Raw genomic sequence first — 27,685 nt, forward strand, 5'->3', positions numbered from 1 at the left:
GGCAGCAGTGCTAACTGCTGTGCCACCGTGAGGGGTAATGTAAACAGAATAAGATTTAAAAGTTGTCATAGTCCCAGAGACCATAGGGCTGCTCTCTCATTACAGACAGAGGACTGGTGGTGGCTTAACTTGAGTGTCACAATGCCTCAGGTGAGAGGGGAGGTGGAGAAGAAGGAACTGTCATGGTTACCTCAGCTGGTTCAGGAACTGAACTCAGGTTGTTTGTGTTACTCTTCATCACAAAACAGTTGCCCAACAAACTGAGCTAATAGACTTTCATTGTAAAGAGAGTAGGAATGGTGATTCACAGTTGTCTCTCTGCTGGTAAGGAAAGCAGTCCTTAAGTTGAGTATCACCGACATATTTGTACAGGTATGTGAATAGGATAGCTGAAAATGTGTTGCTGGAAAAGCGCAGCAGGTCAGGCTGCATCCAAGGAACAGGAAATTCGACGTTTCGGGCATAAGCCCTTCATCAGTTTCCTGATGAAGAACTTATGCCCGAAACGTCGAATTTCCTGTTCCTTGGATGCTGCCTGACCTGCTGCGCTTTTCCAGCAACACATTTTCAGCTCTAATCTCCAGCATCTGCAGACCTCACTTTCTCCTGTGAATAGGATAGGTTTAGCCGGATATGAGTCAAGATTAGAATGGTGGTGGAAAAGCACAGCAGGTCAGGCACCATCCGAGGAGCAGGAAAATCAACGTTTCAGGTAAAAGCCCTTCATCACGAATGGGTCAGCCTAAGACAGATATGGGTCAAAAGCAGGCAAATGCAGGACTAATCTTGATCAGCATGGATGAGTTGGACCGAAATGTCTGTTCCTATGCTGCATGACTCTATTGGGAAAGCCATCAATCCTTAAAGTGAGTCAAATAACCAAACAAATGCAAAAGAGTATTTAAAATCTTACCTTCATCTGCTGCACAGTATTTATATTTGTTAGGTCACTAGTCCACACTTCCTGGTTCAACTTGCTCAATTCAGTAAATTGTCTATCATGGTCAGCCACTTTTAAGAGGTATTGTTCTTTTGTAGCTGTAGACTCTGAAAGCAGTAATGTCTTCTCTGATCTAAAAGGTAAAATAGTGATGTATCATTTTAATCAAGCAATTGATTCCATGCAAATCTACAAAGGACACAGCCACTCTTCAACCAGCACTGTTTTTAGAAAAACACTAACACTCAAATACAAACTGTAAAAAGACTTACAAACCAATTAGACTGTTTAGTCCCAAAATTAAACTAAAGACTAAAATCACCTCTCCATAACACAAGATGAAATTTGGTGTCCTGAAGAAGGGTCATTGGACTTGAAACACTTTTGCTATTTCTCTCTCCACAGATGCTATGAGACCTGCTATATTTCTCCAGCAATTTGTTTTTGTTTCACCTCTCCATAAGTTGATTTATGGTAATAACTAACAATAGATTGCAAAAATAAATCTAAATTAACCATACCTGCACAGTGAATTTACCTTTGCCCACATAAAATTGCTGAACATCAAATTATGGGCTCCAGGCTGACATTTGGGTGCAGTGCAAAGGGACAGCAATTTTGTTGGTGGTTTTGTTCTCTGAATAAGCTAACAGTCCACCTACTTCTTAAGTGGATGAAAAAGATCTTGTGGCATTAAGCAAAGATGAATTGCAGAAACTCTGGTCAATATTTTGCATACAACAAACAACTTTCAAAAAAGCCGCTTACTCATTTGTTACTGGTGGGGCCTCTCTGCATGCAAGTGGACTACTGCAGTAGCATGCATAAACTACACATTTACAGTAATTCATTGGTTGCAAGGTACTTTGGGATATTCTGTGGCATTATGTAACTGCAACTTTCTTACTCAAACTGAAATTTTAAAATAATAAAAATAAACCTTAGCTCAGCCAACTCATTCTGGAAGGAAGAAGTATCTTGTTCAGTCTGTTCTTGCAACTTTGTTTGAAGTAGTTTTTCCAGTTCTTCAATTTTATTTCTAAGCCATTTTATCTCAGAGTTGCTGTTACATAAATTCTGGTCTTTAAGGCAAACCGCCACTTTTAACTGCAAAACAAGTAAAAGTATTCTTCAATTTTTTTTATGTAAGCATGAATGCAAAACATGTTACAGCATGCATACTGATCCCATCCATTGTCTTTATACGTTTGGGGAGTGGCACAGTGGTTCAGTGGTTAGCACTGCTGCCTCACAGCGCCAGGGACCCAGGCTCGATTCCAATCTTGGGTGACTGGCTGTGTGGAGTTCACACATTCTCCCAGTGTCTGCTCCGGTTTCCTCCCACAATCCAAAGATGTTCAAGTTAGGTGAACTGGCCATACTAAATTGTCCATAGTGTTCAGGGATGTGTAGGTTAGGTGAATTGGCCATACTAAACTGTCCATAGTGTTCAGGGATGTGTAGGTTAGGTGCATTAGTCAAGGGTAAATATAGGATAATAGGGTAACGGAATGGGTCTGGGTCGGTTACTCTTCGGAGGGTCGGTGTGGGGCTTGTTGGGCTGAAGGGCCTATTTCCACACTGTAGGGCTTCTATGATTCTATGATAAAAATTTGCTCACTACACAGCAAGTCCTGACTCAAAGCAATTTCGTATTTCAAATTTTCATTGAAGCACCTTGCTTTGGTTCTCTGATAAACTCATTTATTGCGAGGCAACCTCATTACTCTGTATCATTACATGGCTCCAATTCAAAAAGCATTTCACTTTACAAAAATGTATTGGCCAATTCTAAGATAGGGCTTGAAGTTGCACAAAACAGTGAACTCAATCATGTTCTATCTTATATTCATTTGGATGCTTGATTTGGAATTGCTGGATATCGTCTAAGTGCTTGTTGTCTCTTTCACTCTGTCGAGCTATCACTGCTTTCTCAAAAGGTTCCGTCTGAGAAGTCAGCTCCTTGTTCTCACGTATGGTATCCCAATGTTTTTGGTCACTCACCAAATCATTTGATGATCCAACCAGTTTTTCTTGAGTTCTTTCCTGTACAACTTCAACTGCTTTTTCAGTGACTTTGAACCCAGTCTCTGACTTGGTCAGACTGTCAACGTCAATGCATTTGTTTTCAAGTTCCTCTAAAATGGTTGTTTTAACATCAAAGTCCTTTTTTAGTTCATCATATTCCAGAGTTATACATTTAAGTTTCTGTTGAAGTTCCAGAATTAACTTTCTCTCATTTGTTTCTGATTTGTCTTGCGTGTGTAAAGGGGCGATCTTAGGTTCAATCATTTGTGCCATAATTTGCTTGTTTTCTACTTGTAAGGAATTTATGCTTTCATTGCATTTTTCAAGAGATTTCTGTGCTTCTTTCCATTGTTTCTCAATATTGCTTTTTTCAATCTCAAGATTCTTAATTTGCTGGAGTTGCTTTTGAAGTAGCTCCTTCAACTGATTATCTTTCAAGGACAATACCTGGTTAAGTTCCTCCCTGTACTGAATCAATTGTGCTCTAAGCATTGCATTTTCAGAATTAAGGTCATCCATTTGGTTGAGCAAATTTCTGATCTCTTGCTTAAGTTCATTGTTTTCAGTTGCACTCTCCTGAATAAAACCATCCTTCTGACTTAGCATATCAAGGTGGCGTTGTTCAAGTTGCGTATATTCTGATAAGATACGGTCTCTATCATCTTGAAGAGAGGCCATGGATTTTGTAAATGCATCTATTTTGGCAATTGCTTTGTCTTTGTCTTCTTTGCTTTTATCGACCTGCATCTGCAATTCTTTGACGTCACTGGCTGCTTTACAGCTATCATGCTGGAAAACCTTCAACTTATTCTCATAGACCTCCATTTGTGTTTTATATTGTTGCTGTAATTCTGCTACATACTCTGAAATTTCACCTTCTTTTGATGAAATGAGTTTTGAAATCTCCATGTCCTTATTGCTTAGCATCAGCTTCAGTTGCTGGGAAATAGCATTTTGCTTCTCCAGGTCAGCACTTAATTTTTCATTTTCAGACAGAAGCTGGCGACTTTCGGATTGTTTCTCTGCCAGATTTTTTTCCAGCATTTGCTCAGTTATTTTCAATTTGGTCATAGAATGGCTCATATCAGAAAGTTGTGTGCTTAAGTCATTATTCTCTTGCAGCAATTTGCTCAAGGCTACTTCTTTCTCCTTTAACAATCTCTCCATCTCTTCAAGTTTTTCAGAATGTTTGCAAATAAGTTCTTTCATATTAACCAATTCATTCTGATGTTTCACCTCTGCATCTTTGCTGCTCACAGTAAGTTCATTTATTGTCTGCTCGAACTTTAAAGATCTATGTTGCAGCTCTTGAACATCAAAAGATTTTTGCTTGATTTCATCATTAAGTTTCTGTAACATTTCTTCCTTTGCTCGCACTTGATGTTCTTTATTTTGGATGGCATCTTGGAATCGAGTTTCCCATTTTTTGCTTTCTTCAATAATTCTATCTCTGTCATCTTGAAGAGAGGACATACATTTTGCGAAAGCTGCCAAATTTGCCAAATTACTATTTAGCTCACCCTGAAGCTTTTTAATGAGTAGGTCACGGCCATTTTGTTCAGCCTGTACTTCCAAGAGTTCTGCAACCACCCTATCTTTATCACGCTCCAACAAATCTAGTTTGTCTTGGTAACTGACTATTTCTTTTTGATGAATTGTTTTCTGCTGCTCCAGAGTCACAAGGAATTTCTTCTCTTTTTCAGTAATTTGGGCTTTTGCTTTCTCTTCTTTTTTTTGTAGCTCTTCCGTTAATTCTAAACACTGTGCCTGAATACCATCAGCTTCACTTTTGGCACTGCGGAGCAAAACTTTATAAGAAGAAAGCTCTTTTTGAACAATTCTGATTTGCTCTTCAGATTTGGAGACTTTTGCAGTCGCGCACTCTAGTTTATTATGCAGTTCTTCACAAGCAGACTCAGATGCTTTGACTGATCGTTCCAAGTCCAAAATGAGCTCCTGGTATTTGATGCAGTCCTTCTGTAACTGATTTATTTCCTGTTGTTTCTCTTTTAACAGTTCTTGCAATTGTTTGGTTTCACCATTGGACCTGACTTTACCTCTCTGAGCAGACCGGAGCTTCTCCTCAAATTCTTTTACCCATTTTATTTCCTGGTCTTCCTTTGCTTTGACCAACTGGCATTGCTCTCGTCTGAAGCTGTCCAATTCACTTGTAAGCGAATTATTTTGTACATTAAGTGTCTTCAGTGTTTCTGTTAACTGATCAAGTTTTTCCACGTTTTTAAGTAACTTTGCCTCCAGATACTCTTTTTCATTTTTGACCTTGTCAGACATTTCTTGAGCATTTTCAAGTTCTTCTTGGAGAAGAGATTTATCATCTTCTAAAATTTTTACTTTTTCATTTAAGTTCACAATCTCTTGCTGATATCCTTTCACTACTTGAAGTTCTATAATTTCACCTTCTTTTTCATGGCTCTCCATCCTGTGATATAACTTCAGCTGTTTTAGTTTCTCAGACAGTAGTTGCCTTGTTTGCTCCACACCTTGAATTGTTCTGTCCTCAGCCTCCAATATTTGCTTGCCTGAAGATAATGACTCATTTATTTGGGATTTATCATCAATTTTGCAGCGTAACTCAGACGAATGAAATGTCTCTTTGGGCTGTAGCTCACCGAATATAGATGTAGATGTGTTAAGTTCTTTCAGTAAATGCTCATTTTCCTTCTGAGTTTTATAAAATTCTGACTTAAGCTCCTCATAGTTTTGCTTTAGTAAATTGTTTTCCTCTCTGAGTTGATTGTACTGAATAGACAATTCATTTGTGAGACTTTGATTTGTAGAAATAGCTTGCAACTCAGTATTGATTCTTTCAATTTCCTCTTCAAGTTCCTGAACTCTCTGCTGTTTGGATTTTGCAAGTTTTCTCATTTTGTCCTTCATTTTATCATTGTGATCACTCACCTCCTCGAGTTGTTTCTCAATATTTTGATTCTTAGCCTCAACTTCACGGAATTTGTAAACAATCTCTTGCTTTTCCTTTCTGGTTGTTTCAACTATCTGTCTCATTTTATCCATTTCATTTCCAATGTTTTCATAGGACTGTAAAAGGGATTCATATTCATGCTTTAGTTCATCATGTTTTGCTTTCAACTCTGACAGCTCAGGTGCCTGAGAATATTTCAATGAATCCAGCTGGTGAGAAAGATCTTGCTTCTCTTCTGTTACCATTTCTAGAGTAAGTTTTAGACTTTCATATGCAGCATTTAAGTTCTGTTTTTCTGCAAATATTGCATCTAGTTCAGAAAGAAGCATAGTTTTCTCTTCGTGATGTGTTGAAATTGCTTGTTGTAAAAGCTCCAGTTGTTTCTTTACATCAACTAAGCTTATTTCAAGGGTAGAAATCTTGGAAATAAGAACTTCTTTTTCTGATGTTAAAGAATTAACATCATGCTTAAGAGCTTTATTTTCTTTCAGGGCTTCTTTCCGGGATATTAGTGCGGCTTGTAGCTTTCGTTGAGTCACTTCTTTAGACCTGCACTCTTCAGAATTGTCTGCTGCCTTCTGTTGAACTTCAATGGTCGAAGTCTTTCCTCTTTCTTTTTCTGTTTCATAAAATAATTGCTTTTTAACTTGCAATTTCAGTTCGTCTAGGAGCTTCTCTTTTGCAGACAATGTACACTCCAACGTCTCGATGGTGTTATCCCGTTTTTGTAAACTCTCATGCATCTTTGCTAGCTCTGACTGCGCAGACAACAATTGTGTATGCAGCTTCTCTTCTTCGTGTACTTTTCGATACTGGGAAGCTTGCTGCAATGTTGATTTGACTTCTGCATTCTCTCCCTGAAAAATATCAAGCTGTGCTTGAATCTGATCTTTCTCTCCTTGAAAATCCAACAGCTGTGTTTTGAGACAAGCAACATCTTTAGCTGAATTTTCTAGAGTATGGGAATAATTTTCTTTATCTTTTAGTGCTCCCTCCAGGGCAACTTTGAGGCTTTCAGCTTCGGCTTGTATTGAACCACACTGATTTTGAAGCCAATTAATCTCTGCAGCCTTGAGCTCCTTTTCCTCTTGGTACTGACATTCAAGATTGGTTAGAGAATGCTTTATCACTCGGGTTTCTTCTGATATTTCAACAATCCTAACTTGCGCGCTCCCTAACTCTGATATCAGTTTTGTTTTCTCTTGTTGAAGTTGGTCGTTCTCAGTTTGAAGGCTTTTCAAATCAGTATCCTTAACTGCTAATGAGGAAACCATGCTTGTTAATTTCTTTTCAAGGATCTGAACTTCATCCTGCTGACTTAAGGCAACGAGCATTTTGCTCTTCTGTTCCTCAAGTTGAACTTTAAGCTGTTCTAATGCCTTTTCTTTGTCATTAAGCACAACAGTGACAGATTGCAACTGCTCTTGCAGAGTCCCTGTCAGTTCTCTATTACACTCAAACTCTGTCAGCTTTGTTTGATGTATTTGGTGGAGTGCAGCTAGTTCTCCTTTCACATTTTCTAACTCTTTGGTTTGCACAAAATACATTTCTGAAATGTGATTGTATTCCTCCTTCTGTAGGGACAACTGCTCTTTATGGTGTTTATCCTTCTCATGAAGCTTCTTGATTGCTTCTTTTCGAGCCAAAAGAGCTGCCTGAAGTTTCTTTTGTAACTGCTCCTTTTCTTGTTTGAGTATATTTATCTGTTCAATGATCTCCATGACACCAATATTATCATATCCAGGATCCTCGTTTTTACCAGGTGATTCAGTGTTCGAACACTCTGTTTGCTTTGGTAAAGAACTTTTAATTTTCTCAAGATCTGAAATAAGTTGACAGCGCTCATCTTCAAGTGCTTTCGCTTTGTCTTTTAAAACAGCCTGGAGTTGTGCAATTGAGGAATCTTTCTTTTGAACAGTTTGAAGCAATTCCACAGATAGGGCTTCTTGTTCCATTTCACATTTACTGAACTTTTCTTCCAATTGTTCTAGATCAGTTTCTTTTTTGGAAAGGGTCTCACTCAGAATATTTATATCACTGTCCTTTTCCACCAACTGTTGTTTTAGGATTTCAAGATGTGTTTCAAGCTGTTTAATTTGTTTACGACTAATTGTTACTTCTGAGGTCAACTCTTGTGTCTGACTTTCCAGCATTTTGTAATTATGCTGCATTTCTGTGATCTGCTGATCCTTCTCTTTGCCAATGGCTCCTTGCTGCAACTCTTGAACTTTCTTCATCAAATCCCTTCTAGTTATTAGTGCAGCTTGAAATTTCTTTTTGAGCAGGTCCCGTTCCTTTGCAAGTATTTCTGTTTGTGAAAGTAACTGTTCATTTTCAGCAAAAATGCCTTGGTATTGGGTTTCTTTTGCATTCAGAAGAATTTCTTGCTCTTCTAGTTGTTTCTTATATTTGGCTAGCTCACCTGTAAGCCTGTCCATCTTTTCATTAGAAACGTGGTGCTGAACCTTAAGCTCTTGTATTTGACCAGCCAAAGGTTTTTCCTCTTCTGCTGCTGTTACCATTTCCTTTGACATGGATTCTGTAAGCTGCGCAGTTGAAGCTTTCTTTTCTCTCAGCTGCTGGCCGAGAGAAATTTCCAACTCTTGGTGTTGGTTCATTTGCATAGTCAATAAGTGTGCTGCTCGTTCCTTCTTTTGCAAGGAATCAAAATGCTGAGGCCCTTCCTTGACTGCATCCTCCAACTGTTGGGAGTTTTTGTTAAGTTCTTCCTCCAAAGCACTGACCTGCTCTTGTGCTGAATTACTTTGTTGGATATTTTCATCTAAAAGGGGCTGCTTTTCTCTTAGTACACTTTGTGATTGTACCTTTTGAACATCAGCTACTTGATGTAAAGCTTCTCGTTCCAAATAAGGACTTAATTCAGTTTGTTTGAGCTCATTACAGACCGAGAGCTTTTCTTCTTCAAAGGATTTTATTTTATCGCCCACGCTTCCTGTAACTTCTGAACCTCGCTTTTCACTTGCTGAAATACTATTTTGCAAACTTTCAACTTCTTTTTCTTTCTCAGATAGAGTTTGCTTTAACTCAGCCACAGCAGAATCGGTGCTTAAAACCAAAGCTGACAATTCATCCAGTTTGTATTGTTTCTCAACAACTTGTTGACTGAAGTTTGATGCCAACACTTCTTGCTCTTTCAGACAACTTGAACTGGTTTTTAAAACAGACGATTGCTCACAAAGTTTCTCTTGCAAATTATCTAGTGCCTTTTGTAAGGTATCTATTTTAACATCTTTCAACTCTAGTTGATTTGCTAAATTGCTCAATTTCTCCGTAAGCAGATTATTTTTCTCAGTTTCCCTACCAAATTCTAATGACTTCCTTTCTGACTCAGTCAGCTTTTCCTCTAATTTTTGAACTTCCAGTTTCAGTTTTGCTATTTGTTCTGATTTAACACTGACCTGGTTTTGAAGAGATCCAGTTTCATCTTTCAAGCGCTGCGAAATATCAAGTTTTTCCCTGATATCACACATTGTTGCAAGCTTTTCTTCAAGCACCTGCAATTCATTTGCTTTCTGCTGGTATGAGACACTCATTTGTTCCTTTTCCATCTTCATCACTTTAATCTGGTGAACCAATTGTGAATTTTCTTTTTTAAGTTGATCAGTCTGCTGATAAAGATGTTCAATCAATGCTGTTTTCTCTTGGTAGTCTTCAGCAGATTTTTCAATCGAAGCCTTCAGCTTTGAGTCAAGTTTCTCAATGTGATGTGTCTGATCCAAATATTTCTTCTGAAGGATTAGTTCGTTCTGTTTTAAATCCTGATTAATCACGTCAAGTCGTTCTGCAGCTTCTTTATATTGGATTTTTTGTGCTTCTAGAGTTACAATTTGACTCTCCATGTTTCTCTGATTGATAGCAAACATTTCATCTTTTTGCTGTATAACATTCCTGTAGTCAGTTAGAGATACCTGACTCTTCTGCAGTTCCTCTTTTAATGACTTAACTTCAATCATCAAAGCATTCACATTACTTTCTATGACTTGAATATTGACATCCTTTGTACAAAGTGCTGCCTGAAGTTCTGTTATTTCTTGCTCCTTCACACGAAACATTTCACGGAATTCCTCAAACTGTTCAGACTGCGCAGCATATCTTTCCTGCAGGTGGCTAAAAGCAGTTTCTCTTTCATGCAGTAATTCCTCAAGTCGCTTTGACTCAGACAACAGGTTCTGCACTTCATTCTGGAGTCTAGAAACTTTCTCTCTACTCTCAGCGAATTCCAATTTCAGAAAATCACACTCATTTGCCTGGTCTTGCCATTTCCTGACAAGGTTTCTCTCCTCTAAAACTGAAGCTTCCTTTTGCACAAGAACTTCTTTCAGTTGGCTTATTTCTGAATTCTGTTGGTTTATTTGATTATTACATTGTGAAAATAAATGTTCAAGATTATTAAACTTTTCGTTAAGTGCTGAATATTCAGTTTCCTTTGTTTGTATTTTTAACATTAATGCTTCATTGCAAGTTGCAGTATTTTCCTTGATCTGCTGTACCATCATCTCCTTTTCCTGCACAGTAGTTCTCAGTTGTTCAACTTCAGTGTTGGCAGCTGCCAGTTGCTCTTGAAGTTGTGAAATTATACCCTCTGTTTCAGAAAGTACTGCTTTGATTTTGACACACTCATCAACTTTACAGGCCAGCAACTGGTCTCTTTCCTCAATGCTACATTTTAATTCATATGTTTTAGAAGTCATTGCCTGGATTTGGTTTTGAAGCTTCAAAATGGTTTCCATATTTTCCATAGATTGCAATTTTAATGCCTCATGCTCAGCAGATATTTTCTCAAGCTCTCCACCTAAGTCAGCTTTCTGTTGAAGAGCAGTCTCTTTCTCTTGCAGCATCTGTTTAAAAAGAACAGCTTCAGATGTGATCATTTGCACCTGAGCTTGTAAATGCGAAATTATCTGCACATATTGACTCATCTGCCTGTCCTCCTGCAAGACTTTGCCTTGCTCCTGTTGCAGCAACATTGCCTGCTGATTTGATGAAATTTGTTTCCCTTCAAGATTCGATGTAAATTTCCCACTGCCAACATCCAAGGTACTGACATTTTCATTCAGCGAGGTTATCATTCCCACCTTTTGTGACAGTAAGGCCTGGAGAGCTGCAACCTCATCTGTTTTACTGCACAGTGTAGAGTTCACATTTTTAAGGTTTTCTTTAAGTTTCTGATTTTCAATGACAAGAATTTTTGCCTGATCCTGTGCAAAGGCAGCCACAGACTCACAGTTATTTGCTTTAATCAGCAGTTGATTGTGCTCAGCAGTCCATTTACTTAAAGACAGTTGCAGCTCTTTACTTTCACTCTGAAGGCATTGTTTGTCAACAGTCAGTGCTTCCATTTGTTTTTGCAAAGATACAATCGTATCGGCTTTCTGGTCAAGCTGACCTTGCAGTACATGACATTCGCTGGACTTATTACTGAGGAGCGACTCTCTATTTTCTACTAGTTTTCTGAGTTTTTCCGTTTCTTCTGTCAATGCATGCACTTGACTCTCTAAGCTTTTAGCAGTAAGTTGTTGCTGGCTTAGTGTTTTCTGCAGGCCATCGCACTCAGATAGCTTTTGTTTTAAAGCTACATCCTTGACTTCAAGTTCAATATTGGAATCCTGAATTTGATTTTGTAGCCGCATCAACGTCTCTTGTCCTTCATGAAGCTGGTTTTGGAGAGAGATGCATTCCGTAATTTTATTGCTTAGCGAATCCTCCCTTTCAGCGAGTAAAAGACGAAGTTCTCCAAGCTGAAATGTCAAGGACTCCAGTTGCCCTCGAACCTGCTCAGTAGTTTTCTGATTTTCTAGAATTTGATTTTTCAGAAAGTCACACTCATCTATTTTTTCACTTAATTGCTCTTCGACTGTTACTTCCTTCTGTTCCAACATTTTCAGAAGTTCTAGTTTTGGAACTATAGATTCTTTATCTATTTGAAGTTGAGAAATTGTACTTATGTACTGTAAAATCTGCTCTTCTTTGGAAGCTATTCCTTTTTCTAAATGTTGAATAACATCATTTTTAGTGAAAAGCTCATCTTCTTTCATGTTGACAATTTCCTTGAGATTTTCATTTTTAATGGTCAGCTCTTTTATCTGATGCTCCAAATTGAACTCAACCTCCAAATGATTAGCAACTCTTTCATTTGATTCAGACAGAAGTTTAGCTTGCTCTGAAAGACTTTGAACTTGCTCTTTTACTGTTGCCTGCAGCTGTGCGTTTGTTTCATTAAGTTCTTGTGTTTGCTTTTTTAAGTCAGCAAGTAATCTGGTCATCTCATCTATCTGATTTTTCAAATCTTGTCTTTCAGTTTCTTTAGCCTGTACTTCATGGACTAGTTGAAAATTGGTTTCTTGAATAGCTTGAAGCTTCTTCTCCAAAGAGGCAACAAGATCCATCTTCTCCTGCAGTCGGATTTCAGCTTCTTCTTTATGTTCAGCAAATTTCTTAGACAACTTTGTCAACTCCTCCTTTTTTCCAACAGCGTCAGATATCAGATTGTTGCACTGATTCTTCAAAGTTTTCAGCTCATTCTCCAAACATTGTTCTTTTTCCTCCTTCTCTCGGAGAGAACTGTCAAGTTTCCCTTTTGCCAAGCTGCTTTCGATCAACTGAGCCTTGAGAGATCCAATTTCTTGTTGGTTTGCAGCATTTGTTTCTTGAAGCTGTTGTGTGGCTATGATGATCTTATTTTCAAGTAAGGATATCTGAGAACTACAATCCACAAGATGAGCTTTAGCTGATTGTTTCTGCTTCTGTAATTCTGAATGTAGACCTTGAATTGTGTTATTATTTTCTCCAATCTGTTTCAATAAGGATGCAATTTCTTTCCCCTTTGTTTCATCTTCACTCCTAGCATTGCTGAGTTCAGACTCAATCTGAGAAAGTTGATCTACAAGTGCAGAAATGCTGGCATCCATAGTCTGGTCATCAACAGATTGAGTTTTCCTCAGTAGCATCATCTCCATTTCAACCTTTTCTAAGGCTACTCGAAGTTCTCCTACCTCCTGCTCCTTACATTCATTTTGCTCTTTCAGTGTTTTATTATGCTCTGAATATTCTGCCACAGTCTTAAAGAGGTCAGTCAATTCATGTGCCTTCTCTGCAATTGTCTCTTTAAGTAGATCAATCTCTCTTTCACAGCTTTGTAGATCATCAATCAGGCGAGCTCGCTCCTCCAAGTGGCTTGAATTAAGCCGCTCTAGCTCATCATTTGCCTGTTCTAGATCCTGGTGTAGAACTTCCATTGCAACTTCCTGTTTCTGCACCTGAGTGTCACAAAAGATGATGTGTAAGTGACAGTGCAAATACATAAAAAATTGTAGTTTGTGCTTTTTACACTGATCTACAACAGAAAAACAGGATTTACTTTTACTTAATCATCATGAATGTGCAAAATTAAGCAACTCGATGACACATTTAAAATGAAAGCAAAAGCAAATCAGTAAAAGATCTCACTGTAATCAAGAAATAACATTAGAAATATCACACCATAGCAGTAAAAGACATAGGAGCAGAAATTAGGCCAGATTCTGCTTCGCCATTCAATTATGACTGATAGGTTTCTCAACTCCATTGTCCCACTTTTTCCCTGTAGCCTTTGTTGCCTTTAATAATGAAGAACCTAATTATCTCAGTTTTAAAAATAGTTAATGAGCTGGCCTCCAGAGTATTCAGCGGCAATGAATTCCATAGATTCACTGGCTGAAGAGGTTTCTCCTTACCTCCATTCGAAAAGACCTTCCCTCTACTCTAAGGCTATGCCCTCTGGTCCTTGTCTCTCTTGCCAATGGAAACATTAGGGCAGCACAGTGGCTCAGTGGTTAGCACTGCTGTCTCACAGCACCAGGGTCCCAGGTTCAATTCCAGCCTCGGGCGACAGTCTGTGTGGAGTATGCACGTTTCCCAATGTCTGCGTGGATTTCCTCCGGGTGCTCCGGTTTCCTCCCACAGTCCAAAGATGTGCAGGTCAGGTGAATTGGCCATGCTAAATTGCACCTAGTGTTAGGTGCGTTCGTCAGAGAGAAATGGGTCTGGGTGGGTTACTCTTCGGAGGGTCGGTGTGGACTTGTTGGGCTGAAGAGCCTGTTTCCACACTGTAGAGAATCTAATCTAATCCAGTCTACCCAAAGTCCACTGTCCAGGCCATACAATATTCTGCAAGTTTAGAAAATAGAACAATACAGCACAGCACAGGCTCTTCAGCCCTCGATGTTGCACCGACCTGTGAACTAACCTAAGTTCATCCCGCTACACTATCCCATCATCATCCATGTGCTTATCCAAGGATTGTTTAAATCTTCCTAAGTTATCTAAGGTTGAGTTAACTACATTGGCAGGTAGGGCATTCCATGCCCTTACAACTCACTGAGTGAAGAACTGCCTCTGACATCTGTCTTAAATCTACTGCCCCTCAATTTGTAGTTATGCCCTCTCGTACAAGCAGACATCATCATTCTAGGAAAAAGAGTTTCACTATCTACCCGATCTAAGCCTCTGATCATTTTGTATGTCTCCATCAAATCCCCTCTTAGCCTTCTTCTTTCCAGACCCAAGTCTCTCAGCCTTTCCTCATAAGACCTTCCCTCCAGACCAGGCAACATCCTGGTAAATCTCCTCTGCACCTTTTCCAATGCTTCTACACCCTTCCTGTAATGGGGCAACCAGAACTGTACACAATATTCTAAGTGCGACCACACTACCGTTTTGTACAGTTACAGCATGACATTACAGCTCCAGAACTCAATCCAACTACCAATGAAACCTAACACCGTATGCACCATCAACCCAGGTGGCAACTTTCAGGAATCTATGTACATGGACTCCAAGATCCCTCTGCACATCCACACTACCAAGAACCTTTCCAATGACCCAGTATTCTGCCTTCCTGTCATTCTTCCCAAAGTGCATCACCTCACTTTTAGCTGCATTGAACTCCATTTGCAACCTCTCAGCCCAATTCTGCAGTTTATCCAAGTTTCCTGGCAATCTGCAACATTCTTCCACACTGTCCACTACTCCACTGACTTTAGTGTCATCTGCAAATTTGCTAATTCATCCATCTATGCCAGCATCTAAGTCATTTATAAAAAATGACAAACAGCAGTGGTCCCAAAACAGATCCTTGTGGCACACCACTAGTAATTGGACTCCAGGTTGAATATTTTCCACCAACCACCACACATTGCCTTCTTTCAGAAAGTCAGTTTCTAATCCAAACTGCTAAATCACCCTCAATTCCATGCCTCTGCATTTTCTCCAACAGCCTACCATGTGGAACCTTATCAAAGGCTTTACTGAAGTCCACGTATACCACGTCAACTGCCCTACCCTCATCTACACGCTTGGTCACCTTCTCAAAAAACTCAATGCGGTTTGTGAGACACGACCTGCCCTTGACAAAACCATGTTAACTATCTGAAATCAAATTGCTGCTTGCTAGATGATTATAAATCCTACCTCTTATAATCCTTTCCAAATCTTTCCTATAACAGATATAAAGCTACTGCTTTATAATTACCTGGGTCATCTCTTTTGCCCTTCTTGAACAAGGGCACAACATTTGCAATCTTTCAGTCCTGTGGTACTAAACCTGTAGACAAAGATGACTCAAAAATTAAAGCCAAAAGCTCCGTCATCTCCTCCCTAGCTTCCCAGAGAATCATCGGATAAATCCCATCCAGCCCAGGGAAATAGTCTAGTTTCATTCCCTCTAGAATTGAGAACGCCTCTCCCTTACTAACTTCGATCCTTTCTAGTCTAATATCTTGCATCTCATTCTTCTCTTCTACGATATTCTCCTTTTCCTGAGTGACTGGCCCTATTCCTATCCTTGTCATCCTTTTATTCCTCACACACCTATAGAAACCTTTCAGGTTCTCCTTTATTCTACATTCTAAAGACAGCTCATGCCCTCTCTTTGCTCTTCTTAACTCTCTCTTTAAATTCTTCCGAGCTAATCAGTAACTCTTCATTGCCTCATCTAAACCATCTTGTCTCATCATCAGATAAGCCTCCTTCTTCTGCTTAACAAGAGATGCAATTCCTGTGTAAACCACGGTTCCCTTACCTTATCACTTCCTCCCTGCCTGACCTATCAAAGACACACAATCTCTGTTCCTTAAAACAGCTCCACATTTAGATTGCCCTCATCCCCTTCATTTTGCTACCCCATTCTACGCATCCTAGGTCTTGACTAATTGCATTAAAATTGTCCTTCCCCCATCTATAACTCTTGCCCTGTGGTAAGTACCCGTCCCTTTCCATCCCTAGAGTCATAGAGATGTACAGCATAGATACAGAGCCTTTGGTCAACCAGTCTATGCCGACCAGATATGTCAACCCAATCTAGTCCCACCTGCCAGCACCCGGCCCATATCCCTCCAAGCCCTTCCTATTCATATATCCATCCAAATGCTTCTTAAATGTTGCAATTGCACCAGCCTCCACCACTTCCTCTGGCAGCTCATTCCATACACATACCACCCTCTGTATCTTAGCCCCTTTTATATCACTTTTATATCTTGACCACCTCACCCTAAACCTAAGTCCTCTAGCTCTGGATTCCTCGACCCAAGGGAAAATACTCTGTCTATTTATCCTATCCATGTCCCTCATAATTTTGCAAACCTCTATACGGTCACTCCTCAGCCTCCGACGCTCCAGGAAAAACAGCCCCAACCAGTTCAGCATCTCCCTATAGCTCAAATCCTCCAACCCTGGCAACATCCTTGTAAATCTTTTCTAACCCTTTCAAGTTTCACAACTTCTTTCCGATCGGAAGGAGACCAAATTGTACGCAATATTCCAATAGTGGCCTAACCAATGTCCTGTATAGCTGCCACATGACCTCCCAACTTCTGTTCTGAATACTCTGACCAATAAAATAAAGCATACCAAATGCCTTCTTCACTATCTTGTTTCTCAGTCCCAACCCTCGAACTCAGCACCGGCTTCTTGACCTGCAATCTTCTTCCCGACCTCTCTGCCCCCAACCCCTCTCCGGCCTATCACCCTCACCTTAACCTCCTTCCATCTATCGCATTCCTAACGCCCTACCCCCAAGTCCCTCCTCCCTATCTTTTATCTTAGCCTGCTTGGCACACCCTCCTCATTCCTGAAGAAGGGCTAATGCCCAAAACGTCGATTCTCCTGCTCCTTGGAAGCTGCCTGACCTGCTACGATTTTCCAGCAACACATTTTTCAGCTCTGATCTCCAGCATCTGCAGTCCTCACTTTCTCCTAGATCTTGGAGGGGCCCTATTCTCACCCTAATTATCCTTTTGTCCTTAACGTATTCGTAAAAAACCTTTGAATTCTCCTTAATCCCATGTGCCAAAGCTATCTCATGTCCCCTTTATGTCCTCCTGATTTCCCTCTTAAGTATACTCCTACTTCCATTATACTCTTCTAAGGATTCACTCGATCTATCCTGTCTATACCTTACATATGCTTCCTTCTTTTTCTTAACCAAATCCTCAATTTTTTTAGTCATCCAGCATTCCCTATACCTACCAGCCTTTCCTTTCACCCTAACAGGAGTATACTGTCTCTGCTTTCGAATCAGCTTTCGAAAATTCTTGCCTAATACCGTCAAAATTAGCCTTTCTCCAATTTAGAACTTCAACTTTTAGATCTGGTCTATTCTTTTCCATCACTATTTAAAATCTAATAGAATTATGGTCGTCAGCCCCACAGTGCTCCCCCACTGACACCTCAGTCACCTGCCTTGCCTTATTTCCCAAGAATAGGTGAAGTATTGCACCTTCTCTCGTAGGCACATCCACATACTGAATCAGAACATTTTCTTGTACACATTTAACAAATTCTTCTCCATCTACACCCTTAACACTGTGGCAGGCCCAGTCTATGTTTGGAAAGTTAAAATCCCCTATCATACCCATCCTATTATTCTTCCAGATAGCTGAGAACTAAACATTACTGAATTATGGTCACTCTGTCCATAGTGCTCACCACTAAATCAAACACCCGGCCTGATTCATTACCAAACTCCAGATCCAGTGTGGGCTTCCCTCTTGTCGGCCCTTTGACAAACTGTGTCAGGAAACCCTCCTGCACACATTGGACAAAAACTGATCCATCTGACGTACTAGAACTATAGTTAAAGTCACCCATAATGACCACCCTGTTCCTTTCACTCCTACACAGAATCATTTTGCCAGTTCTCTCCTCAATCTCCCTGGAACTTTGCGGAGGCCTATAAAAAACTCCCAGCAGTGTGACCTCTCCTCACCTGTTTCTAACCTCAGCCCACACTACCTCAGTAAACGAGTCTCCATCAAAGGCTCTTTCAGACACAGTTACAAGGCCACACCTTCCCCTTTTTCCGCCTTGTTGTTCTTAATGAAAAATCTAAACCCTGAAACCTGCAACATGCATTCCTCGCCCTGCTCTATTCATGTCTCCGAAATGGCCACAACATCGAAGTACCAGGTACCTATCCATGCTGCAAGTTCACCTACCTTATTTCGGTTACTTTTGGTGCTGAAGTAGACACACTTTAAACCAGCTTGCTGTCTACCAACACATTCCTGTGATCGTGAAATCCTGTCCCTGTCCTCCCTACTCTCATCATCCTGTGTACTGGAACTGCATCTCAGGTTCCCATTGTCCTGCCAAGTTCGAGTTTAAACACACCTGAATAGCACCAGCAAATTTCCCACCCAGAATATTAGTACCCCTCTGGTTCAAGTGAAGACCGTCATGTTTGTAGACGTCCCACTTTCCCCAGAATGAGCACCAATTATCCATGTACCTGAAACCCTCCCTCCTGCACCATGCCTGCAGCCACGTGTTCAGCTGATATCTTCTCCCTATTCCTTGCTTCGCTATCACGTGGCACGGGTAACAAACCAGAGATAACAACGCTGTTTATTTCAGCTCTCAGCTTCCACTCTAACTCTCTGAAATCCTGCTTTACATCCCTATCCCTCTTTCTACCTATGGTACCTACACGTGGACCACGACTTGGGGCTAGTCACCCTCTCCCTTCAGGACAAAGGAACGATCCCCAAAGACACAATCCGAGACATCATGGACCCTGGCACCTGGGGGGCAACACACCAGGAGTCGTTCATTTGTTCCCAAAAAAAACGTCTATCTGACCCTCTAACTGTTGAGCCCCCAATGACTAACATTCCTCCTTTCCCTCTGTGCAAGAGGGGCAGACTCTGGACCCCATTGCATGCCCCTGTTAAGTCATTCCCCCCTCAACAGTATCCAAAACGATATACATGTTTTTCAGGGGAATGACGACAGGAGATCCCTCCACTGACTCTTTTTTCCCCTTTCAAACAGTTACCCATTACCCAAGTTTCATTTAGATCAGGCTGTCATACTTCTAAACTCCACTGAGTATAGACCCAGAGTCCTCAAATGCTCCTCATATGTTAAGCCTTTCATTCCTGGTAGCATTCTTGTGAACGTCCTCTGGACCCACTCCAAGTATATCTTTTCTGAGGTATGGGGCCCAGAATTGCTCACATTGTAAATGTGGTCTGACCACAGTCTTATAAAGCCTCAAATGTACAGGTTTTATATTCCTGCCCTCTCAAAATAAATGCCAACATTGTATTTGCCTTCCTAACTTTCATGTACTTACCCCCACACTCGTGGCCCCTCAACTATTCCAGACCTCCACCGCATCTCCTCCACTTCCCGCTCCTCCGCCCTTGAGCCCCGCTCCTCCAACCGCCACCAAGACAGAACCCCACTGGTTCTCACCTACCACTCCACCAACCTGCGCATACAACGTATTATCCGCCGCCATTTCCGCCACCTCCAAACGGACCCCACCACCAAGGATATATTTCCCTCCCCTCCCCTATCAGCGTTCCGCAAGGACCACTCCCTTCGTGACTCCCTTGTCAGATCCACACCCCCCACCAACCCAACCTCCACCCCCGGCACCTTCCCCTGCAACCGCAGGAAATGTAAAACTTGCGCCCACACCTCCACACTCACTTCCCTCCAAGGCCCCAAGGGATCCTTCCATATCCGCCACAAGTTCACCTGTACCTCCACACACATCATCTATTGCATCCGCTGCACCCGATGTGGCCTCCTCTATATTGGTGAGACAGGCCGCTTACTTGCGGAACGCTTCAGAGAACACCTCTGGGCCGCCCGAACCAACCAACCCAATCACCCCGTGGCTCAACACTTTAACTCCCCCTCCCACTCCACCGAGGACATGCAGGTCCTTGGACTCCTCCACCGGCAGAACACAACTACACGACGGCTGGAGGAGGAGCGCCTCATCTTCCGCCTGGGAACCCTCCAACCACAAGGTATGAATTCAGATTTCTCCAGCTTCCTCATTTCCCCTCCCCCCACCTTGTCTCAGTCGGTTCCCTCAACTCAGCACCGCCCTCCTAACCTGCAATCCTCTTCCTGACCTCTCCGCCCCCACCCCACTCCGGCCTATCACCCACACCTTGACCTCCTTCCACCTATCCCACCTCCATCGCCCCTCCCCCTAGTCCCTCCTCCCTACCTTTTATCTCAGCCGGCTTGGCTCTCTCTCTCTTATTCCTGATGAAGGGCTTATGCTCGAAACGTCGAATTCTCTATTCCTGAGATGCTGCCTAACCTGCTGTGCTTTGACCAGCAACACATTTGCAGCTGTGATCTCCAGCATCTGCAGACCTCATTTTTTACTTCCTAACTACTGACATGACCTGCAAGTTGATCTTAAGAGAAGCCTGGCCTAGGACTCCCAAGCCCCTTTGCACTTAAGGTTTCTGAATTTTCTCCCCATTTAGAAAATAGTCTGCCTCTATTTTTCTTACCAATGTGCATGACCTCTCAGTTTTCCACATTGTATTCCATCTGCCATTTCTTTGCCCATTCTCCTAACCTGTCTAAATCCTTTTGCAGCCTCCTTGCCTCCTCAATACGACCTGACCCTCCACCTATCTTTGCATCATCTGCAAACCTAGCCAGAATGTCCTCAGTTCCTTCATGTAGCTCATTAATATATAAACTGAAACGCTGAAGTCCTAACACTGAGGAAAGGCAATTTGTTGGGAGTCCAGAGTCCTACAGCACAGAGACAGGTTCATGCCGACCAAAATGACCACCAATGCCAACCCCATTTTCCTGCACTTGGTCTATATCCTTCTAAATCTCTCCTATCCATGCATTTGTCCAAACGCCTTATAAATGTTGTTAATGTACCCACCTCAACCACTTCCACTGGCAGCTCATATATACACCACCCTCTCTATAAAATATATGCTCCTCAGGTTCCCTTTTATTCTATCCTGTCTAGTCCTCGATTCCCCAGACCTGGGAAAATGACTGAGTGCATTCACTCTATCCCTGCCTCTCATTGTCTTATGTACTTCTATAAGACTCCCCCCTCAGTCTCCTACACTCTAAAGAAAGAAGTCCGAGCTCATTCAACCTCTCTCTATAACTCAGACTGTTATTCTGTCAAAACTCTCATCTCTAAAGCGGTATTGCAACATTCTGTATTTTTGAATATCTCTGTGGATCTCTGCCACCTTTTCACTTGGTAAATTGATCTAAATATTCATCACTCTTACATAATACTCTTTTTCTCACTGAACATATTCCAGAGTTCGTGAGTTCATGGAATGCCCTGCCAATAGCAGTGGTGGACTCTCCCTCTTTATGGGCATTTAAATGGGCATTGGATAGGCATATGGAGGGTAGTGGGCTAGTGTAGGTTAGATGGGCTTGGATCAGCGCAACATCGAGGGCCAAAGGGCCTGTAGGCGCTGTATTTTTCTATGTTCAATGTTCTATGTTCGACTGAGGTTCAACATACTGTGTTAAGAAAATAACTAGACCACAACGTCAAATCCTGATTTTGGCTTCTTTTTTACTTGTTTACCCATAACTTAAAGAAGGAATCGCATTTTACGCAAAGGAAGTTAAGAATTACAATTTGTTCAAACATATTTTAACTTTGCCAATTCGCCTGAATTCATTAAAACAAACAGTGATCAAATCACATCACTGGTAACTTGCCAGGACAGAGTGCATGCAGTTGAGTAAGAAAGTCTAAAGTTTGCATTTTGTACAAATCTAGTTTACTCTACAGTTGGCAAACTGAAATCCACAGTTTAAATTCTCTAGTTAGCCTTAAGCAGGATTATCTTCCAAGAGTTCCACTAAACATCAGCTTAATTCAGGACCAGCTGAAACTGGACCTTCATTTACTAAGTCAGAAAAGTCTTTTGTGTTAAGACCATTTACAACTAATTAACTTAGAGAGAGTTAAATAATTCAGACAGTTAAGCAGAGGGAGGGAGACTTGTTCTCATTCGTATTTCCAGCCTCCAAGAACTGATTCTTACTTTGTGATAGGAGAATCTGCTGCTAAATTAGAGAATATTTGACGAATAGAAATTATGCTATTCCTAAGGTTCAAAATAATCTAACAGCTGGTGATAAGGTTAATAAAGTACACAAAAACAAAACTAAATATAAAGTTGAATACGAAAGTGGTGCAGCTCCTTACAGAACACTAAGGATGGCAGGACAGTTGCAGCATGTGGGAGTCGCTTGACACTAGTTTGGTCCAGAGCCTTTTGGTGTTAGACAGGCTTTGGGGAGTCAGGAGATGAGTTACTTGCTGCAGTATTCCCAGCCTCTAACCTGCTCTTACAGTCACAGAATTACATACCTAGTCCAGCTCAATTTCCAGTCATTAGTGACCCCAAGGATATTGACAGTGGGTAAATCAGCAATGGTAATGTCAAGGAATATCAAGCTGCAAATGTGTTGCTGGTCAAAGCACAGCAGGTTAGGCAGCATCTCAGGAATAGAGAATTCGACGTTTCGAGCATAAGCCCTTCATCAGGAATATCAAGACCAATACTTTCCAGGGGTGGTTCTTGCCAGGCATTTAATGGTTACTTGTCACTAATCAGTCCAAGTCTGGATGTTGCTCACTGCATATCGATAAAGGTTACTTCAGCTTCTGAGGAGTCACAAGTGGTGCTAAACATGGTTGAATCATCAGCAAACATTTCCACTTCTAATCATGGTGGGAAGCAGCTAATGATGGTTCAGCTGGAACATTAAGGAAATCCTGCAATACTGTTTTTGTACAATGTTTGTTCGCCAAAATTGACAAATATTTTTCTTTGTTCCAGACATGATTCCAAAGAGTGAAGATTTCTCTCTGATTCCCATTGACACCAATCTTTCTTGAGTTATGGGATGCCAAACTCAGTTGAATGCCACGTTGTTATCAGAGGCATTCAATCTCACCTAACCTCTGGAGGTCAACTGTTTTGTCCATGCTTGATTCAGAACTAAAAGGAGGTCAGGAGCAGAGTGATTCTAGCAGAACCAAACTGCACACCAAAACGAGCTTGACTGAGCAGGTTATTGCTGAAAATGTGTTGCTGGTTAAAGCGCAGCAGGTCAGGCAGCATCCAAGGAGCAGGAAATTCGACCTTTCGGGCACAAGCCCTTCATCAGGAATGAGGAAAGTGTGTCTAGCAGGCTAAGATAAAAGGTAGGGAGGAGGGACTTGGGGGAGGGGCGATGGAGATGTGATAAGTGGAAGGAGGTCAAGGTGAGGGTGATAGGCCGGAGTGGGGTGGGGGCAGAGAGGTCAGGAAGAAGATTGCAGGTTAGGAGGGCGGTGCTGAGTTCGAGGGATTCGACTGATTCGACTGAGACAAGGTGGGGGGAGGGGAAATGAGGAAACTGGAGAAATCTGAGTTCATCCCTTGTGGTTGGAGGGTTCCCAGGTGGAAGATGAGGCGCTCTTCCTCCAACCGTCGTGTTGTTATGTTCTGGCGATGGAGGAGTCCAAGGACCTGCATGTCCTTGGTGGAGTGGGAGGGAGATTTAAAGTATTGAGCCACGGGGTGGTTGGGTTGGTTGGTCCGGGCGTCCCAGAGGTGTTCCCTGAAGCGTTCTGCAAGTAGGCGGCCCGTCTCCCCAATATAGAGGAGGTCACATCGGGTGCAGCGGATGCAATAGATGATGTGTGTGGAGGTGCAGGTGAACTTGTGGCGGATATGGAAGGATCCCTTGGGGCCTTGGACAGAGGTAAGGGAAGAGGTGTGGGCGCAAGTTTTGCATTTCTTGCGGTTGCAGGGGAAGGTGCCGGGAGTGGAGGTTGGGTTGGTGGGGGGTGTGGACCTGACGAGGGAGTCACGAAGGGAGTGGTCTTTGCGGAACGCTGATAGGGGAGTGGAGGGAAATATATCTCTGTTGGTGGAGTCCGTTTGGAGGTGGCGGAAATGACGGCGGATGATACGCTGTATATGGAGGTTGGTGGGGTGGTAGGTGAGAACCAGTGGGGTTCTGTCCTGGTGGCGGTTGGAGGGGCGGGGCTCAAGGGCGGAGGAGATGCGGTGGAGGGTATCGTCGATCACGTCTGGGGGGAATCTGCGGTCTTTGAAGGAGGCCATCTGGGTTGTTCGGTATTGGAACTGATCCTCCTGGGAGCAGATGCGGCGGAGACGAAGGAATTGGGAATATGGGATGGCGTTTTTACAGGGGGCAGGGTGGGAGGAGGTGTAGTCTAGGTAGCTGTGGGAGTCAGTCGATTTATAGTAGATGTCTGTGTTAATTCGGTCGCCCGAGATAGAAATGGAAAGGTCTAGGAAGGGGAGGGAGGAGTCTGAGACAGTCCAGGTGAATTTGAGGTCGGGATGGAAGGTGTTGGTAAAGTTGATGAACTGTTCATCCTCCTCGTGGGAGCACGAGGCAGCACCGATACAGTCATCGATGTAGCGGAGGAAAAGGTGGGGTGTGGTGCCAGTGCAGTTGTGGAAGATGGATGTTCCACATATCCTACGAAGAGATAGGCATAGCTGGGGCCCATATCGCCCCTCCCCCAAGTCCCTCCTCCCTACCTTTTATCTTGACCTCCTCCCACCTATCACATCTCCATCACCCCTCCCCCAAGTCCCTCCTCCCTACCTTTTATCTTAGCCTGCTGGACACACTTTCCTCATTCCTGAAGAAGGGCATGTGCCCGAAACGTCGAATTTCCTGTTCCTTGGATGCTGCCTGACCTGCTGCGCTTTAACCAGCAACACGGGGGGGGGATCCAAGATGGCGGCGACCCAGCAAGTCTGAGTCTATAGTGCTCTTCCCAAGACTTGGGCAAAGTGGGTCACCCATCCCCACCACACTCACCAAATCATTCATAATAGCTGTTAACTTTAAATAGCTGCTTAGTATTACATTTAAATAATCTAACATTGAGTGAAAAATGACCAAAGGGAAAGGAGCCCGCAGCTCTCAACAAGCAGGACCCCCTCCCCCACCTTCTCCCTCTTCAGCTGCAGCAGAGGCGTCCACAGCCGCCCCGGGGGACTTATCGATGGTAACAAGCCTTGTGGAGATGATCACCAAGCTGGACCCGAAGATCGATGCCTTTATCGAGGAGTCCCGACATCGCTGGGAATCACTCTCGGCCGCGCTGCAGAAGCACGGCCGAGACATCCAGGAACTCGAGCGCCGAGTCGGAGGGGCGGAGTTAAAGGCCACGACCTCCGAGACTGCAGCTCAATCGGCCGCGGATCTGGTCCGGGCTCACGAGCAGCGAGTCCGGACCTTAGAAAATCATATTGAAGACCTCGATAATCGAGGTCGTCGAAAAAACATTCGTTTGCTGGGCCTTCCCGAACGGGAAGAGGAAGGCCAGCTTACAGCATTCCTGGAGCAATGGCTGCCACAGCTTTTAAATCTGCATGCTGGATCAGGCCGGGTAAGGGTGGAATGGGCCTACCGGGTCGCAATACGTGGGCCCGGCTCAAACCAGCGCCCACGCCCGGTCCTATTCCGGCTGCAGAGCTATAGAGAGAGGCAGATGCTCCTAGAAGCCTCAAGAAATCTTGGAAAAGATCCCCAAGCCATGATCTATAAAGGATCCAAGATCATGCTATTCCAGGACTTTTCCCCAGCTCTGGTCCGAAAGAGGAAGGCATTCGATGAGGTGAAGAAGCGTTTAAGGGACTTAAATACTCAGTACTCCTTACGTTATCCAGCGACGCTACGCTTTAACCACGAAGGATCCATATATAACTTCGGATCACCAGAGAAGGCTAAGGAATTCTTGGACTCTCTTAAATAAACTGTAAGAGATAGTGGATGTTGGTTTGCCTTTCCCTCTACTTTGGTTTACATCCCCCCACCTTTTTTGTTTCTCTTTTTTCTTACCTTATTGTTTAATATTATCATGGGGGCGGGGAGAGGGATTTGGTTTTCTCCCCCCCCTCCTCCTCCGCGTGGGTTTGTTTTCTTTTATTACTTTATGTATATATGTGGGTATGTATGTATGTATATACATACTGGAGCGTTTGGTTAATGTTGGTGGGGGGAGGTGGTTACCTTATTCTATTTTACTTCTGTCTTTAGGAGCGGGGTTGTTTTTCCCCTGTTATTTTGTATTATTATATTTAATTATTACTTTGTTGAGATTGTAATTTTATAGTTATATATTTATATATGGTATTAACATTCCCAAATATATTCAGGTGTTGGTGTGGGCGGGGGTAGGGTGCTCACTGTTAACTCTAGCTCTGTATTATATTTGAATTCTCATTTTATTGAAGAGCACCTGGGTCAAGGGTGGGGCATTGGTTGGGAGAGGATAAGATGGACTTTTGGAGAGGAAGTGACGCTCCCTGGGAACAAGGGGGAAAATCTGCATTTAGGTACGTTTTATATTTTTTTTATTTAGAAATAGTTTTTTTATTATATTGTTTCGAGTGTATTAGAGAGCCTTTATTTTTGTAAAATTTATATGCTCCATGCTCAGGATTTTCCAGATAGGGTTTCTACTCCCGAGGGGTCTCGGATCTGCCCAGATGATAATGGTTGATCAGTCGGTTAAGTGGTGCACCTGGAATGTCGGGGAGTAATTCGCCAGTTAAAAAGGAAGAAAATATTATCAAATCTTAAGAAAGAGAGAGTTGATATAGCTCTCCTACAGGAGACACACCTGTCGGATAAAGAACACTTAAAATTACGGCAGGGTGGATTTGATCAGGCCTTTTTCTCTTCTTTTAGCTCAAAAAGCAAGGGAGTTGTTATTCTTGTTCGGAAGAATTTCCCTTTCAAAATTCTAAATCAGATAAAAGACGAATCTGGACGATATATTTTGATTAAAGCCCTCGTAAATGGAGAGGAATATGGGATTCTAAATTTGTACTGCCCCCCGGCACACCCCTTTAAATTTATAACGGAAGCTTTTTCAAAATTGATGGCCTTTGGTGCCCGTCATACAATTATAGGGGGAGACTTTAATTGTATCATGGATCCGGAAATAGATAGGATTCCCAAGAGTGCTGCTGGAGTATCTCCCAGATCTAGACAACTGGCGGATCTGAATAAAGAATTAGGATTGGTAGATGTATGGAGATGTCTCCATCCACAGGGTAGAGATTTTTCTTTCTAGTCTAATCCACATAAATGTCATACAAGAATTGATATGTTTTTTGTCCCATCAATTTTTTAAAATTCCATATCATCCTGTAAAATAGGTACTACAGCAATTTCTGACCACGCCGCTGTATATATGGAAACTAAGGCAAGGAACAATGGGACATCCGCTCGGCCTTGGCGTATGGACCCCTTCCTAATAAAAGATAGTAAATTTGTAAAGTACTTCTCCCAAGAATTTAAAACTTTTTTAGAAATTAATTCAGGTACGGCTGGCAACCCATCAATGATGTGGGAGACCATCAAAGCTTATGCACGAGGTTTGATCATCTCCTACTCAGCGACCCAGAGAAAACTGAAGG

General features: G+C 42.2%; 1 protein-coding gene across 7 annotated transcripts in view; it reads right to left on the reverse strand.

Moving 5' to 3' along the window:
* Positions 1-27,685, reverse strand: part of LOC132824521 (golgin subfamily B member 1-like) — a 263,280-nt gene that overhangs the window by 34,794 nt on the left and 200,801 nt on the right. For all 7 annotated transcript variants that reach the window (XM_060839154.1, XM_060839156.1, XM_060839155.1 and 4 more), the window contains 3 exons: positions 2,945-13,186; positions 1,881-2,047; positions 914-1,073 (listed from right to left, as the gene is read on the reverse strand). In XM_060839154.1, coding sequence (XP_060695137.1) covers positions 914-1,073; positions 1,881-2,047; positions 2,945-13,186 — 10,569 coding nt within the window. The remainder of the gene's footprint in view (positions 1-913; positions 1,074-1,880; positions 2,048-2,944; positions 13,187-27,685) is intronic.

This window comes from Hemiscyllium ocellatum, chromosome 18, assembly GCF_020745735.1.
Source record: "Hemiscyllium ocellatum isolate sHemOce1 chromosome 18, sHemOce1.pat.X.cur, whole genome shotgun sequence".
NCBI lineage: Eukaryota > Metazoa > Chordata > Chondrichthyes > Orectolobiformes > Hemiscylliidae > Hemiscyllium > Hemiscyllium ocellatum.